We start from the raw sequence: 15,476 nt of genomic DNA, 5'->3' as shown, positions 1-15,476 counted from the left end.
AGGTGGTCCCGGTGATGATGGGCACACTGGGTGCCGTGCCAAAAGAGCTCAGCCGGCATTTGGAAACAAGAGACATTGACAAAATCACGATCTGCCAACTGCAAAAGGCCACCCGACTGGGATCTGCACACATCATCCGAAAATACATCACACAGTCCTAGACACTTGGGAAGTGTTCGACTTGTGATTTTGTGATACGAAATCCAGCATATCTATCTTGTTTGCTGTGTAATAATAATAATAATAATAATAATAATAATAATAATAATAATAATGGAGTGTCCTTCCTTCTCCAGAGGTTTTTAAGCAGAGGCTGAAGGCCATCTGGTGGGAGGGTTTAGACTGTATTTTTCTGCCTGGCAGAAGGGGGTTGATCTGGATGACCTTTGGGGATCCCTTCCAACTTTTATGATAATAATATGAGTAGTAGTAGTAGTAGTAGTTAGTGATGATGATGATGGAGTCCCTTCCTCCAAGAGTTATTAGGAAGAGGCTGGAAGGCCCTCTGTTGGGAGGGCTTAGACTGTGTCTTTATTGGTCTCTATTTGCTTTGAATGGCTGTATTTTCATATGACTTTCAGAACACCATGGGAAAGGGCCTGAGGCTGTTAGGAATGGTGGGGGTTGGAGTCCAAAACACCTGAAGGCAGGGCCTTAGTTGGCCCAGGCCTGGTTTATGGTATAGAACAGGGCATAGTATCAGGCCCATTTTGAATAGGAATTCTCAAGTAACCAGAAACCTCATAGAATCATAGAATAATAGAGTTAGAAGAGACCTCATGGGCCATCTAGTCCAACCCCATTCTGCCAAGAAGCAGGAAAATTTCATTCAAAGCACCCCCGACAGATGGCCATCCAGCCTCTGCTTAAAAGCCTCCAAAGAAGGAGCCTCCACCACAGTCCGGGGCAGAGAGTTCCACTGCTGAACAGCTCTCTCTCACAGTGAGGAAGTTCTTCCTGATGTTCAGGTGGAATCTCCTTCCTTTCCTGTAGTTTGAAGCCCTTGTTCCCTTGCGTCCTAGTCTGCAGGGCAGCAGAAAACAATCTTGCTCCCTCCTCCCTATGACTTCCCTTCACGTATTTGTACATGGCTATCATGTCTCCTCTCAGCCTTCTCTTCTGCAGGCTAAACATGCCCAGCTCTTTAAGCCGCTCCTCATAGGGCTTGTTCTCCAGACCCTTAATCATTTTAGTCGCCCTCCTCTGGACGCTTTCCAGCTTGTCAACATCTCCCTTCAACTGCAGTGCCCAGAACTGGACACAGTGTGATTCCAGGTGTGGTCTGACCAAGGCAGAATAGAATAAGGGGGACTTCCCTGGATCTAGACGCTATTCCCCTGTTGATGCAGGACAGAATCCCATTGGCTTTTTTTTGCCACCGCATCACATTGTAGGCTCATGTTCACCTTCCTCTCCACAAGGACTCCAAGGTCTTTTTCGCAAGTACTGCTGTCTAGCCAGGCATCGTCCCCCATTCTGTATCTTTGATTTCCATTTTTTCTGCCAAAGTGGAGTATCTTGCATTTGTCCCTGTTGAACTTCATTGTGTTAGTTTCGGCCCATCTCTCTAGTCTGTCAAGATCGTTCTGAATTCTGCTCCTGTCTTCTGGAGTGTTGGCTCTCCCTCCCAGTTTGGTGTCATCTGCAAACGTGATGATTGTGCCTTCTAACCCTTCATCTAAGTCGTTAATAAAGATGTTGAACAGAACTGGGCTGTGGCGCAGGCTGGTAAGCAGCCTGCTGCAATAGATCACTCTATGAGTTTGAGGCCAGCCTGTGGCGGGGTGAGAACCCGTCAATTAAAAAATAAAATATAGCCCCTGCTCGTTGCTGACCTAGCAACCCGAAAGATAGTTGCATCTATCAAGTAGGAAATAAGGTACCACTTATAAAGTGGGGAGGCAAATTTAACTAATTTACAACGTTGGAATGAGGAAGTGCGGTCAGAGTGGATGATGAAGCAGCTGCTCCTCCCTGTGGCCAGAATCGAACATCCCCTCAGGAGAAGGTTAAATTGCCTCTGCGCCTGTCTGTCTGTCTCTGTCTCGGTTCCATGTGTATACGGGCATTGAATGTTTGCCCTATATGTATATAATGTGATCCGCCCTGAGTCCACTTTGGGGTGAGAAAGAAGGGCGGAATATAAATACTGTAAATAAATAAATAAATAAATAAATAAAACCGGGCCCAGGACGGAGCCCTACGGTACTCCACTTGTCACTTCTTTCCAAGATGAAGAAGATGCATTGGTGAGCACACTTTCGGTTCGTTCGCTTAGCCAATTACAGATCCACCTATAATTGGCTAAGCGAGCGAACCCAAAGGGTGATTCTCACCAATGCGTCATCTTCATCCTGGAAAGAAGTCACGAGTGGAGTGCCATCTGCAGGGTTCCGTCCTGGGCCCAGTTCTGATCAACATCTTTATTAACGACTTAGACCAGGGGTCCCCAAACTTTTTAAGCAGAGGGCCGGTCCGCAATCTTTCAGACTGTTGAGGGGCCAAATTATAATTTGGGGGAAAAAAACAACGAACAAATTCCTATGCACACTGCACATATCTTATTTGTAGTGCAAAACAACAACAATAACAATGAAAGAACAATACAATATTTAAAAATGAAAATAATTTTAACCAACATAAACCTATCAGGATTTCAATAGGAAGTGTGGGTCTGCTTCTGGCCAATGAGATATTCAGGTTAATTAGGATTGTTGTTGTTGTTGTGTGTCTTCAAGTCATTTCAGACTTTGGGCGAGCCTAAGTCCAAAATTATTTATTTATTCATTTACTACATTTATTTATTACATTTATATCCCGCCCTTCTCACCCTGAAGGGAACTCAGAGCAGCTGTATGTACATACAATATATTATATTATTAGCATAGCACCATATTAGCATTATATATCACTATACTGTAATACTATATGTAATATATAACATATAATATTATATGTTGGTATTATTAGTATTATATTGTATAAAATGATAATATTATTATCAATATCATATGTATATACAATCTATATATATAAAAGGGTAATGGCATCACGGCACTGGACAAAACAACTAAACTAAACGCCCCACAACCTCGAAATTTGACAACACAACCCATCATCCACGCCTCTAGGTTGATACAACAAAAAGAAAAGAAAAATAAAGTCCTAATTAGAGAGAGAGGAATAATTGCTTTTATCCAATTGCTGCCAGTTAGAAGGCTAAGCTCCTCCAACTTGGTCTCCTAGCAACCCAATAAAAATAATTAAAAACACTAAAAAATTAATACAATAAAATACTATAATAACAGAAAATAACTAAAAATAATACAAGAAAATAATAAAATATAATAAATAAAAAGATAACTTACAATAAAATTAATAAAAAATTGCAAATAACGTCAAATAAAAATTACACAACAATTTTTAACCAATACCACCACCACTTTGCCACAGCAACGCGTGGCCAGGCACAGCTACCCTGTTTCCCCGAAAATAAGACATCCCCAGAAAATAAGACCTAGTAGAGATTTTGCTGAATTGCTAAATATAAGGCCTCCCCTGAAAGCAAGACCTAGCAAAGTTTTTGTTTGGAAGCATGCCCGCCAAACAGAACACCAGAGCATGCAGGATTGGTTAATTTACGTACCATAAAGTGTTGTACATGGAAATAATGGAAGTAACAAGAAACTCTTGATAGGATTCACAGTTTGTCTGGTTATGCTGGTTTGTGATGACAACTACTGGGCAGTATATAATTGTTCATTTCTTTTGTTCAACAATAAAAGTGAAAATTAAGACATCCCTTGAAAATAAGACCTAGAGCATCTTTGGGAGCAAAAATTAATATAAGACACTGTCTTATTTTCGGGGAAACACGGTAGTATATTATATTATTAAAACGGATATAAAAATATTATATTATAAATGAGGGCAGGGGCCAGGTAAATGACCTTGGAGGGCCGCATCTGGCCCCCCGGGCCTTAGTTTGGGGACCCCCGACTTAGACGATGGGTTAGAAAGCACGACCATCTGGGTCGAGGGAAGAGCCTTCCGTACAAGACTCAAGGGCGCCATCCTGCTCAGCCAGCAAGTCACGTCCGCAAAGAGAAACTGAAAGTACGCGCATGCGCCTGTGAGGGGAGCGCGCCCCCTTGTGGCAGGCCAAGGCAGGCCTGCCGCCGTAGAGATTCAGAACGCCGACAGAACCCGGACGTGACGTCACCAGCCCCTTCCTGGATGGGAAGGCAAAGCGCCGCGCGGTCTTTCTCAAACTCGTTTAGGCGTTCAGCTCCCAGAATCCCTTGTCGTTGGCAGAGGCAGCTGAGGCTGCTGGGAGTTGGAGTCCGAATTGAGGTTTTGGGCGAGGACTGCCACAGCCCCTTCCTGGCCGAGCATGAGCCGGGAGTGTGATGCCGCAGGTAAGGAGGCCGGGGCAACGCGGGGCCCCGCTTGTGCCTGCCACAAACTAGGTTGAAGTCTATGTTGTCGAAGGCTTTCATGGCCGGAACCACTGGGTTATTGTCTGGCCATGTTCCAGAAGCATTCTCTCCTGACGTTTCACCCACATCTGTGGCAGGCAACCTCAGAGGTTGTGAGGCCTGTTGGAAACGAGGCAAGTGGGGTTTATATAGAGAGTCTCACTTATCTAACATAAACGGGCCGGCAGAACGTTGGATAAGTGAATATGTTGGATAATAAGGAGGGATTAAGGAAAAGCCTATTAAACCTCACATTAGGTTATGATTTTAAAAATTAAGCACCAAAACATCAAGTTATACAACAAATTTGACAGAAAAAGTAGTTCAATACACAATAATGCTATGTAGTAACTACTGTATTTACGAATTTAACACCAAAATATCACGATGTATTGAAAACATTGGCTACAAAAATGCGTTGGATAATCCAGAACGTTGGATAAGTGAGACTCTACTGTATGTGTGTGGAATGATGTCCTGGGTGGGAGAAAGAACTCTTGTCTGTTGGTGGCAAGTGTTAATGTTGCAATTAATCACCTGGATCAGCATTGAATTGCCTTACAGCTTCAAAGCCTGGCTGCTTCCTGCCTTCCTTTCTTGGAAGGTGTTAACTGGCCCTGATTGTTTCCTCTGTTTTCTGAGTGTTGTTCTTTATTTACTGTCCTGATTCTAGAGTTGTTTTAATACTGGTAACCAGGTTTTATTCCTTTTCATGATTTCCTTTCTTTCTGTTGAGACTGTCCACATGTGGATTTCAGTGGCTTCTCTGTGTAGCCTGGCATGGTGGTTGTGAGAGTGGTCGGGCATTTCTGTGTTCTCAAATAATATCCTGTGTCCAGGTTGGTCCACCAAGGGCTCTGCTATGGCTGGCTTCTCTGGTTGAGTGAGTCTGTGGTGCCTTTCGTGTTCCTTGATTCATGTTCCTGGGCAATGCTGCTCTGTTTGAGGGTCAGTGTGAATTGATACCTGGCTGTGAGCCCATGAATGTCCCTTTCCCACGGCTCTCTTGTCTCTCTCTCCAGATCCCTGTGACCTTTGAGGACGTGACCGTCCACTTCACCCTGGAGGAGTGGGACTCCCTCCTGGAGTGGCAGCAGGCGCTCTACCTGGAAGTCATGGAGGCCAACTTTGAGCTGGTGGCATCGCTGGGTGAGGCTCTGGGGTGGCAAAGAAAACCCCTTCCCTCCCCTCCCCTCCCCTTGGGCGGAATGGGGCCAGCGAGGCATCCCTCCCAAGCCCAGCTTCTCCAGAGCCCAGTGGGTGGAGAGGGTCCCCTAAAAGGGGCACCCAGGGTGGAGGACCCGTTTCCCTTTTAACAAGACCTCAATTGGATTCCTGCTAAGATTATGAACCCAAAGGGTGCTCACTCTTCATCCTGGAAAGAAGGGACCAGTGGGGTGCCAAAAAGTCAGTCAGTAGCCTTTATTTCGGTCAACAAACCATTGGCTAGGATCAAGTTACAGTACAATGATGGAGTACAACATTTGAGTAATTTATGACATTACATTTGGCTTATGGTTAATAACAAGTGTCTCCATTCTCTATTGGTTATTTGGCTATCTTTATAATCTAAAACAAAAACTGATTTCCGATTAGTAAAACGTCCCCTGGATACTCTTTGTTACACTCTCAACACTTACAGGTTATTCATGAAACACTTACGGCTTTTTGCCGCTGAAAAGAGAAATTTGGCCACCTGCTCTGTTATCCTTTTGTCAATATCAGACAATAAATAACTGCAGTACTATTTTAGGGTTCTCCCTGGCCATTTAGTGAGTAGAGGGGATATTAACCTTAGTCTAACATCTTTGTAAATTGTACAAATAAAAAGTACATGTATTACAGTTTCAACATTACCCTCCCCGCAAGGGCATGCTCTGTTTTCATATTCAGTACCTTTGTATCTACCCTCTAGTATGGCTGATTTGAGTGCATTAAATCTGGCCCAGCTAAAAGCAAGCCGAAATTTTGGGATATTTAAGTTTTCTAGATATTTAGCACCTCCCATAGAATTAAATGTTAGGCCTAGAGTCAATGGGGAGCATGTAGAGCATGTAAAGAAGGGACCAATGGGGTGCCAAAAAGACACTCATGTCCTGGGCCCAGTCCTGTTCAACATCTTTGTTAATGACTTGGATGAAGGTTGAGAGGGCGTGCTGATCAAGTCTGCAGATGACACCAAATGAGGAGGGATTGCTAATATTCCAGAGGACAGGATCAGAATTCAAAAAGACCATAACAGATTAGAGAGCTGATTGGCCAAAACTAACACAATGAATTTCAACAAGGACAAATGTAAGATACTCCACTTAGGCAGAAAAAATGAAACGCAAAGATACAGAATGGATTATGCCTGACTTGACAACAGATATACATGTGAGAAAGATCTTGGAGTCTTCGTGGGGAACAAGTTGAACGTAAGCCAAGAGTGTGATGCAGCAGCTAAAAAAGCCAATGGGATTTTGAGCTGCATCCAAAGGAGTCTAGTGTCTAGATTGAGGGAAGTCATGGTGCCTCTCTCTTCCACTTTGGTCAGACCTCACCTGGAAAACTGTGTCCAATTCTGGGCACCACAATTCAAAATAGGTATTGACTCCAAGCTGGAAGGTGTCCAGAGGAGGGAGACTCAAAGGATTAAAGGTCTGGAGACCATGAATCCCTATGAGGAGCAGCTTAAAGAGCTCGGTCTCTTTAGCCTGCAGAAGAGAAGGTTGAGAGGAGACATGGGGGCCATGTATCAATATGTGAAAGGATGTCCTAAAGAAGAGGGAGCAGGCTTGTTTTCTGCTGCCCTGGAGACTAGGACTCAATGGAGCCATGGGTGCAAATTACAGGAAGGGAGATTCTACCTGAACATTAGGAAGAACTTCCTGACTGTCAGAGCTGTTAAGCAGTGGAACTCTCTGCCTCAGAGTGTGGTGGAGGCTCCTTCCTTGGAAGTTTTTAAACGAGCATGAATGGCCATCAGTTAGGGTTACTTTGATTGTGCTTTTCCTGAATGGCAAGGGGATGGATTAGATGGCCCGTGTGGTCTCTTCTAATTCTATGATTCTAGGTGATCCCCCCTCCCTCCCCAAACGAGTGCATAGCATCCAGAGAATGAGCCAACCAAGTGAGGCCTTTCTCATAATCTTGTCAGACTACAAATCCCAGCAATGCTGCTGGGAGTAACAACAACAACAACAACTTTATTTTTGTATCCCGCCTCCATCTCCCCGAAGGGACTTGGGGCGGCTCACATGGAGACAAGCCAAGCCAACACAGTTAAAATAAAGCATAAAATTCATAAAACAACAACTTAATAACAGATAGACAACACACAAAGCAACACACTCCAACTATACCTGGCCAGGCTGCAAGGTTCCCAACCTTTCTTTTCAGGATTTGCAGTGATGTCCTCCAAGGGTTTAACTGCTGTGGTTCATTTAGTGCTGCGGAATCATGGGGGTTGTTTTTTAACTGCCAAAGAATGCTGCTGCCTCACCAAACGACAACTCCCAGGATTCCACAGCATTGAGCCGTGGCAGTTAAAGCGGAGCCATAAAAAATAAAACACACTAAAAACCGGTGGCTTTCCACTCGCTAAAGGTGGCTACTTCTTTCTATAAAGGCTGCAGCCTCAGTCCAGCTTTTTTCTCCCTTGCAGTGCAAGCAGGATCCGTGCCCCACACGCCAGAGCTTATCGGCAAAACGGAGCAGGGGGACGAGCCATGGGCCCCAGGCCCCCAAATTCCAGGGTCAGAGGAGGACCAAGGGAACCCTGGATCCGGTGAGTGGGTGGTCCAATCACCTCCCTGCTCCCCAAGTTTTTGATTTCCTCCCCAATTGTAGCATCACCCCCTTTCTGACTTGCTCCTTTATTCCCTTCCGCGCAGGGCATGGCGGAGGTGCCCAGGAGGTGAGGGTCAAGGAGGAGCCGGGGCTCATCTGGGACCTGCCCTCCTCCTCTTCCTCCTGGGGGTCCCTGGGGTGTTCTCCCCTCCCGCTCGCCTTGTGCCCCAGCTGGTGCCAAGTGAAGCTGACGGACGTGAGGAGCCTTTCGCCAGAGGCTCTCTTGGAAGCCACCGAGGGCTCCAACCATCAGGCGCAGCTGCTGATCTGCAGAGAGTGCGGGAAGAGCTGTGCGGATGAGGAGTCCCTCAGATGGCACCAGTGGATGGTCCATGAGGTGAGAAAGGAGGAAGAAGACGAGGAGGAGGAAGAGGAGGAGGAGAATGAGGAGGGGGCAAAGGAGGTGGTGGACAGGAAGGGGCCTTTCGCCTGCACTTCCTGTGGCAAGGTCTTTGTCCACCGCCGCAACCTCCTGGCCCACAAGAAGCACCGGAGCAAGCGCCGCCATGACTGCGTCCAGTGCGGGGCCCACTTCTGCCTCCGGGGGGACCTCCTGCGCCACCGGGGGGACCACGCGGGAGAGGGGCCTCACCCCTGCGGCACCTGCAGCCTGGTCTTCCAGCACAAGAGGCACCTGGACGCGCACAAGGCAGAGGAGCACTCCGCCGCCGAGTCGGAGCCGCAGAGGCAGGACCCAAGGTCTGAGGACGGCGGCGGGGAGGAGGGCGACCGGCCCTTCGACTGCCCCACCTGCGGGGAGCGCTTCAGCTGGAGGGAGAGCCTCCAGATCCACCAGAGCACGCACAGGCCGGAGCAGGCCTTCCAGTGCGCGCTCTGCGGAAGGAGCTTCAGCCGCCGGAGAAACCTCCTGGCCCACCAGCGCATTCACACCGGGGATCGGCCCTTTGCCTGCCTCGACTGCGGGCGCCGCTTCGTCACTAACTCAGGGCTCGCTGGACACGCCAGGCTCCACCGTCGGCAGCAGCCCTTCCTGTGCCGGCACTGCGGGCGCCGCTTCCGCCACCGGGAGAAGCTTCTTGAGCACCAGGCCGCCCACGTGGCACAGGCCGTCGAGGAGGAGCCCGAGACCTAGGGCAAACCCTGCTCTTCCGTTGGGGTGCCGGGCCACACTTGGACCCCACCTGAATGCCAAAACCGGTGGTTTGCCCTCTGGCTCTCTTTCAGGTGTCCCAGGCTGGCACAGGAATCATAGAATCGTAGATTCATACAGTCAGAAGAGGCCTTAAGGCAGGCATGGGCAAACTTCAGCCCTCCAGGTGTTTTGGACTACAACTCCCACAATTCCTAACAGTCGGTAGGCTGTTAGGAATTGTGGGAGTTGGAGTCCTTATTTATTTATTTATTTCCAACATTTATATCCCGCCCTTCTCACCCGAAGGGACTCAGGGCGGCGTACAAAATTGGCAACAATTCGATGCCTATACATAATTAAAACAGCTATAAAAATCCAATAAAACAATTAAAACAATATAAAAAATATAAAAACATATGATTAAAATCCATTCCTCCAAAATCCTCGTGCTGTAGCCGTAAATCAGTCTGGGTCGTCATTATCGTTTAATCTTCAAATGCCTGGGCACATAGCCATGTTTTCAGGGCTTTTCTAAAACTCAAAAGGGTTGGGGCTTGCCGTATTTCTCTGGGGAGGGTGTTCCACAGCCGGGGAGCCACCACCGAGAAGGCCCTGTCCCTCGTCCCCACCAGCCGTGCCTGTGAGGCAGGCGGGACCGAGAGCAGGGCCTCTCCAGATGACCTTAGGGATCTTCCTGGCTCATAGGAGGAGATACGTTCGGACAAGTAGATTGGGCCAGAACCGTTTAGGGCTTTATAGGTCAAAACCAGCACTTTGAATTGGGCTCGGTAGCATATCGGCAGCCAGTGGAGCTGGCTAAGTAGGGAGGTAGTACGCTCCCTATAAGCTGCCCCAGTTATTAATCTGGCTGCCGCCCGTTGTACTAATTGGAGCTTCCGGGCCGTCTTCAAAGGCAACCCCACGTAGAGAGCGTTGCAGTAGTCCAAACGGGATGTAACCAGAGCGTGGACCACCGTGGCCAAGTCAGACCTCCCAAGGAACGGGCGCAGCTGGCGCACAAGTCTTAGTTGTGCAAAGGCTCCCCTGGCCACCGCCGAGACCTGGGGCTCCAGGCTCAGCGATGAGTCCAGGATCACCCCCAGACTGCGAACCTGTGTCTTCAGGGGGAGTGCGACCCCGTCCAACACAGGCTGTAACCCTATTCCCTGTTCAGCCTTGCGACTGACCAGGAGGACCTCTGTCTTGTCTGGATTCAGTTTCAATTTGTTCGCCCTCATCCAGTCCGACACAGAGGCCAGACACCGGTTCAGGACCTGAACAGCCTCCTTAGTGACAGGTGGGAAGGAGTGACAGAGCTGACATCATCTGCGTACAGATGACACCGAACCCCGAAACTCCTGATGATCTCTCCCAGCGGCTTCATGTATATGTTGAACAACATGGGGGACAGTACTGAACCCTGCGGGACCCCACAAGTCAATGGTTATGGGGCCGAGCAGGTGTCCCCCAATGACACCATCTGGGAACGCCCCTCCAGGAAGGACCGGAGCCACTGCAAAACAGTACCTCCGAGACCCATCCCGGCAAGGCGCCCCAGAAGGATACCGTGATCGACGGTATCGAAGGCCGCTGATAGGTCCAGCAGAACCAGCAGGGACACACTCCCCCTGTCCAGTTCCCGGCGTAGATCATCGACTAAGGCGACCAAGGCTGTCTCGGTACCATGCCCCGGCCTGAAACCAGACTGCGCCGGATCTAGAAAATCAGTGTCAACCAAGAATGCCTGGAGTTGAGCGGCCACCACACGTTCCATGACCTTGCCCAAAAAGGGGAGATTGGAAATAGGCCGATAGCTATCCAATTGAGTGGGGTCCAGTGATGGCTTCTTCAACAGCGGTTTGATCACAGCCAATTTAAGGCTCGCTGGAAATATGCCTTCCCAAAGGGAGGCATTCACCACCACCTTCACCCACTCGGCCAATCCCCCTCTGGCTTCTCTCACTAGCCAGGATGGGCAGGGGTCTAGGATGCATGTGGTAGCCCTCACCTCTCCAAGCACCTTGTCCACGTCCTCAGGCTGAGCCAATTGAAACGAATCCATCAAAATAGGACAAGCAGGTGCTCTTGCTACATCCTCGGAGACTGCCGTTAATATGGTGTCAAAGCCAGAACGGATCAAAGCGACTTTGTCCGCAAAGAACTGAGCAAATGCTTCACAGCGGGCTGCCGAGTTGTCAGGGATCCCGTCTTGAGGGACGGGATATAACAAACCTTTGACAACTCGGGACAGCTCCGCCGGACGGTTCTTTGCAGACGCAATATTAGCTGCAAAGAAAATGTTCTTTGCAGCATCTATTGCCGCGGCATATGCCCTAAGATAGGAACACAGCCGTGTTCGGTTTGGCTCGCTCGGCTCCGAACGCCACACACCCTCTAGTCCCCTCTTCTTTCGCTTCATCGCTGCCAACTCCTCGGTGAACCAAGGAGATGGTTTAGCTCGGGTACTTGAGAGGGGACGTTCCGGAGCGACCGTGTCTATTGCCCTAGCCGCCTCCTTGTTCCAGAGGGCGACCAGAGCATCGACAGGGTCACCAGCCGAGGTGGCGGGAAATTCCCCAAGAGCCATCAGGAATCCATCCGGATCCATAAGCCTCCTGGGGCGGACCATTTTGGGTCCTCCACCCCTGCGGAGGTTGGGGGGCGCAGTGATTCTAAACCTGATCAGGTGATGGTCGGTCCATGGCAAAGGAGCGATGGTGAGCTCCTCCACACCGCCACCTTCCTCCCATCCCTGGCAGAAAACCAAGTCAAGTGTGTGCCCTGCTCTGTGGGTAGGGCCAGATACTAATTGGGACAGCCCCATGGTTGCCATGGCGGCCATGAAGTCCTGAGCCACACCGGAGGGAGTGGCCTCGGCATGGACATTGAAGTCCCCCAGCACAATGAGCCGTTGGGACTCCAAAGCCAGGCCCGAGACCACCCCAGCTAGCTCAGGCAGGGAGACTGTAGTGCAGCGGGGTGGTCGGTACACTAACAGAATCCCTAAACTGTCCCGGCTCCCTACCCTCAGATGAGCACACTCAAACAAGATAGACTGCGGGATGGGGCACCTGGTCAGGGGGATGGACTCCTTATAGACCACTGCAACCCCTCCTCCCCTCCCTCCAGATCTTGGTTGGTGCTGCATGGTATATCCTGGTGGACAAAGCTGGGTGAGGTTAACTCCCCCAGCCTCGTCCAACCAGGTCTCCGTTATGCACGCCAGGTCTGCCCGCTCATCCAGGATGAGGTCCTGGATGATTGCAGCTTTACCGTTGACAGACCTGGCGTTCAGCAGCACCACCTTCAGATTGGAGGGTCCGCCAACCTGGGCACCCAACTTTACTATGTCAGGAGGCCGTTTTAGATCTACAAGCACTCTATTTCTCACCCTAGGCCGAATTAAGTTATGCCTCCCTTTCCCATATCTCCCCCTCCCCTGGATAACTTCGATGGGGGCCCCCCAGCTGCTAAATGCACACCTCTCCCTACATGGTCTACCATAGTTGTAGACTCACTTTCACACGTGAGGATCATATTACCGCTGCTTCCTACTCCTACCTCCTTTGAGGGTTATACTGATGTTCTGATTGGAAGCAGTAGTATACTCAGCGTAGGAGTTAAGATGTTAATTTCTTTACCCCAACCCTATAAGAGTGCTCCAGTGCTTCAGTGTTGTTTATATTGTTATCTATGGATGGTAATTGCACTGGCCCAATGGCCTCTAACCACTGCTCTCCCTTCCCACCCTCCTATTTGTGTCCCTGACCCTTAATTAATACTCTAGCTACTAACACACCTTGATCACTACAGATGTTGACTGTGGTTGTAACGACCTAAGTGCCAAAGTGCTATAGTGCTTAATTCAAGTCCAAAGAAGGGTCCAGCAATAGGTATTTGATGTTATCATAATAAATATTGGTGTAATATAGGTGGTAAGCGGTTTAGTTCATAAAGTGCAGTGCAGCAGTTCAGTTCTACTGGAAAGTGCTTATTGGTGCCCCTTCTACACTTAAAAGTGCAGTAATGACGACAACACTGTCCCCACAAAGTGTTTGACGAACATCTGGTTTTTAAAGTGCTCAGCAGGCAGCAGCTCAATAGGACAGAAGCTATACAAGGTTCTTTCCCCTGTAGCCAAAGGTTGGATGGTCCCTTAAGTAAGCTCCACTGCCCTCTTCCTCCAAGGTGTTTCTGGAGTTTGGCAAGTTCTTTCCCCTCCGCTCTTATCCACACACTGGCGTGGAGTGGGGGGGGGAGGCTGCAGAGCTGTAGCCAGAGGCTGGATGGTCCCTTAAGTAAGCTCCACTGCCCTCTTCCTCCAAGGTGTTTCTCGAGTTTGGCAAGTTCTTTCCCCTCCGCTCTTATCCACACACTGGCGTGGAGTGGGGGGGGGGGGGGGAGGCTGCAGAGCTGTAGCCAGAGGCTGGATGGTCCCTCAAGTAAGCTCCACTGCCCTCTTCCTCCAAGGTGGAGGGCCAAAGTTTGCCCACGCCTACCTTGGTGGATGTTGATTTCCCACGCAGACCATATTCGTCTGAGGACATTCAGAGCATTAGGATTTCCCCATCCCACTTTTTGAAGATGGGGACCACATCTGATATGAAATGAAACTTTATTTATAGCCGAAGGGAGGTTTGCCTTATTTTACTGCTTGGACTTCCTCTTGTTATCCAGGATTTTTCAAAAAGAGGATGGCCACGGGTTCTGACATGACTTCTGCTACTTCATTTTTTTACCGTAAGTTTTGATTGAGCATTTTCTCTTTTTTTTTCTCGCACAAAAAGGAAAGAAAAATAAAAAAGAGGACAAGGGTATTGGAGTTTTTGTTAATAAATCAGATCTTTACAAAGGTCTATTATGCTGCCGAGGGAGGGAAGGGGTTGTGGGGGAAGAGTTGGAGGAGGCTGCATGGACCACCTCGTCCAACCCTTGTCTGCCATGTAGGAAAAGCACAATCAAAGTACACACTCCTTTTAAGTCTTAGCTCATATTCAAAACTGACCATTGCAACCTTTGGATTCAGCATCTCATTTCTGTAGGGCAAAGCCTTGGAAAGGAGACCCTGATGCAGCCACAGCCTGGACTGTAGAGCTCTCTTCCATTTGAGCCTGCCTCACAAGAATGCTGTAAGGATGCGCCCATCTTTTGAAGGCAAGGCTCCAAAAAATGGGTCAGGGTGGGCCTGGTTTCTAGCATCCCAACCCACAGAGGCCAGGCCAGCCCCCTCCTTGCCATCCTTCAGGCGGCAGGACAAAACCCTTTTATTCAGACAGGACTTCAAAAGTTTTTGTGTACAAAGAATACACAAGAGGATCCTGCCTTGGGTCAGGGAACTGGCCTTAAAAGGAGTTATAAATTCACATTCAATGTATTTCAATTCTGTTCTGCATTCCACATATAAATTCACATTCAATGTATTTCAATTCTGTTATGCATTCCACATATAAATTCACATTCAATGTATTTCAATTCTGTTATGCATTCCACATATAAATTCACATTCAATGTATTTCAATTCTGTTATGCATTCCACATATAAATTCACATTCAATGTATTTCAATTCTGTTATGCATTCCACATATAAATTCACATTCAATGTATTTCAATTCTGTTATGCATTCCACATATAAATTCACATTCAATGTATTTCAATTCTGTTATGCATTCCATGCCATGTTTTAATACCTAGCTTTGGTATGCTTTTAATTGGGGTGCCTTTCAATATTGCGTCACTTAGGGTTCTATCTCCGTGAGAAAAACAGGGTAAAAATAAAAGCTATAATAATGACAAGACCTAAAGACTTGGTTTCCCTGGAAGCGTGAGGTTCTATGAGAAACTTGAGTTAGGAGAAAAAACATTTTTGGAGGGGAGAAGTAGATAGTAAAAAAGGTAAAGGTTTTCCCCTGACATTATGTCCAGTCATGTCTGACTCTGGGGGTTGGTGCTCATCTCCATTTCTAAGCGGAAGAGCTGGCATTGTCCGTAGACGCCTCCAGGTCATGTGGCCGGCATGACTGCATGGAGCGCCGTTACCTTCCCGCCAGATGTGAGTATTGATCTACTCACATT

At 48.3% G+C, this 15,476-nt stretch overlaps 1 protein-coding gene across 1 annotated transcript; it reads left to right on the top strand.

Annotated features, from left to right (window-relative positions):
- Positions 1–4,211: 4,211 nt before the first annotated feature.
- LOC134292641 (zinc finger protein 567-like) lies at positions 4,212–14,217 on the top strand. Its single transcript, XM_062958223.1, has 4 exons — positions 4,212–4,418; positions 5,501–5,627; positions 8,125–8,247; positions 8,354–14,217. The coding sequence occupies exons 1-4, from the start codon at positions 4,410–4,412 to the stop codon at positions 9,400–9,402; spliced, it is 1,308 nt and encodes a 435-aa protein (XP_062814293.1). The 5' UTR covers positions 4,212–4,409; the 3' UTR covers positions 9,403–14,217.
- Positions 14,218–15,476: the final 1,259 nt, after the last annotated feature.

This window comes from Anolis carolinensis, chromosome 6 (assembly GCF_035594765.1).
Source record: "Anolis carolinensis isolate JA03-04 chromosome 6, rAnoCar3.1.pri, whole genome shotgun sequence".
Classification (NCBI taxonomy): Eukaryota; Metazoa; Chordata; class Lepidosauria; order Squamata; family Dactyloidae; genus Anolis; species Anolis carolinensis.
The sequence above is the reverse complement of the archived record's forward strand: the minus strand, read 5'-3'. Positions and strand labels throughout refer to the sequence as shown.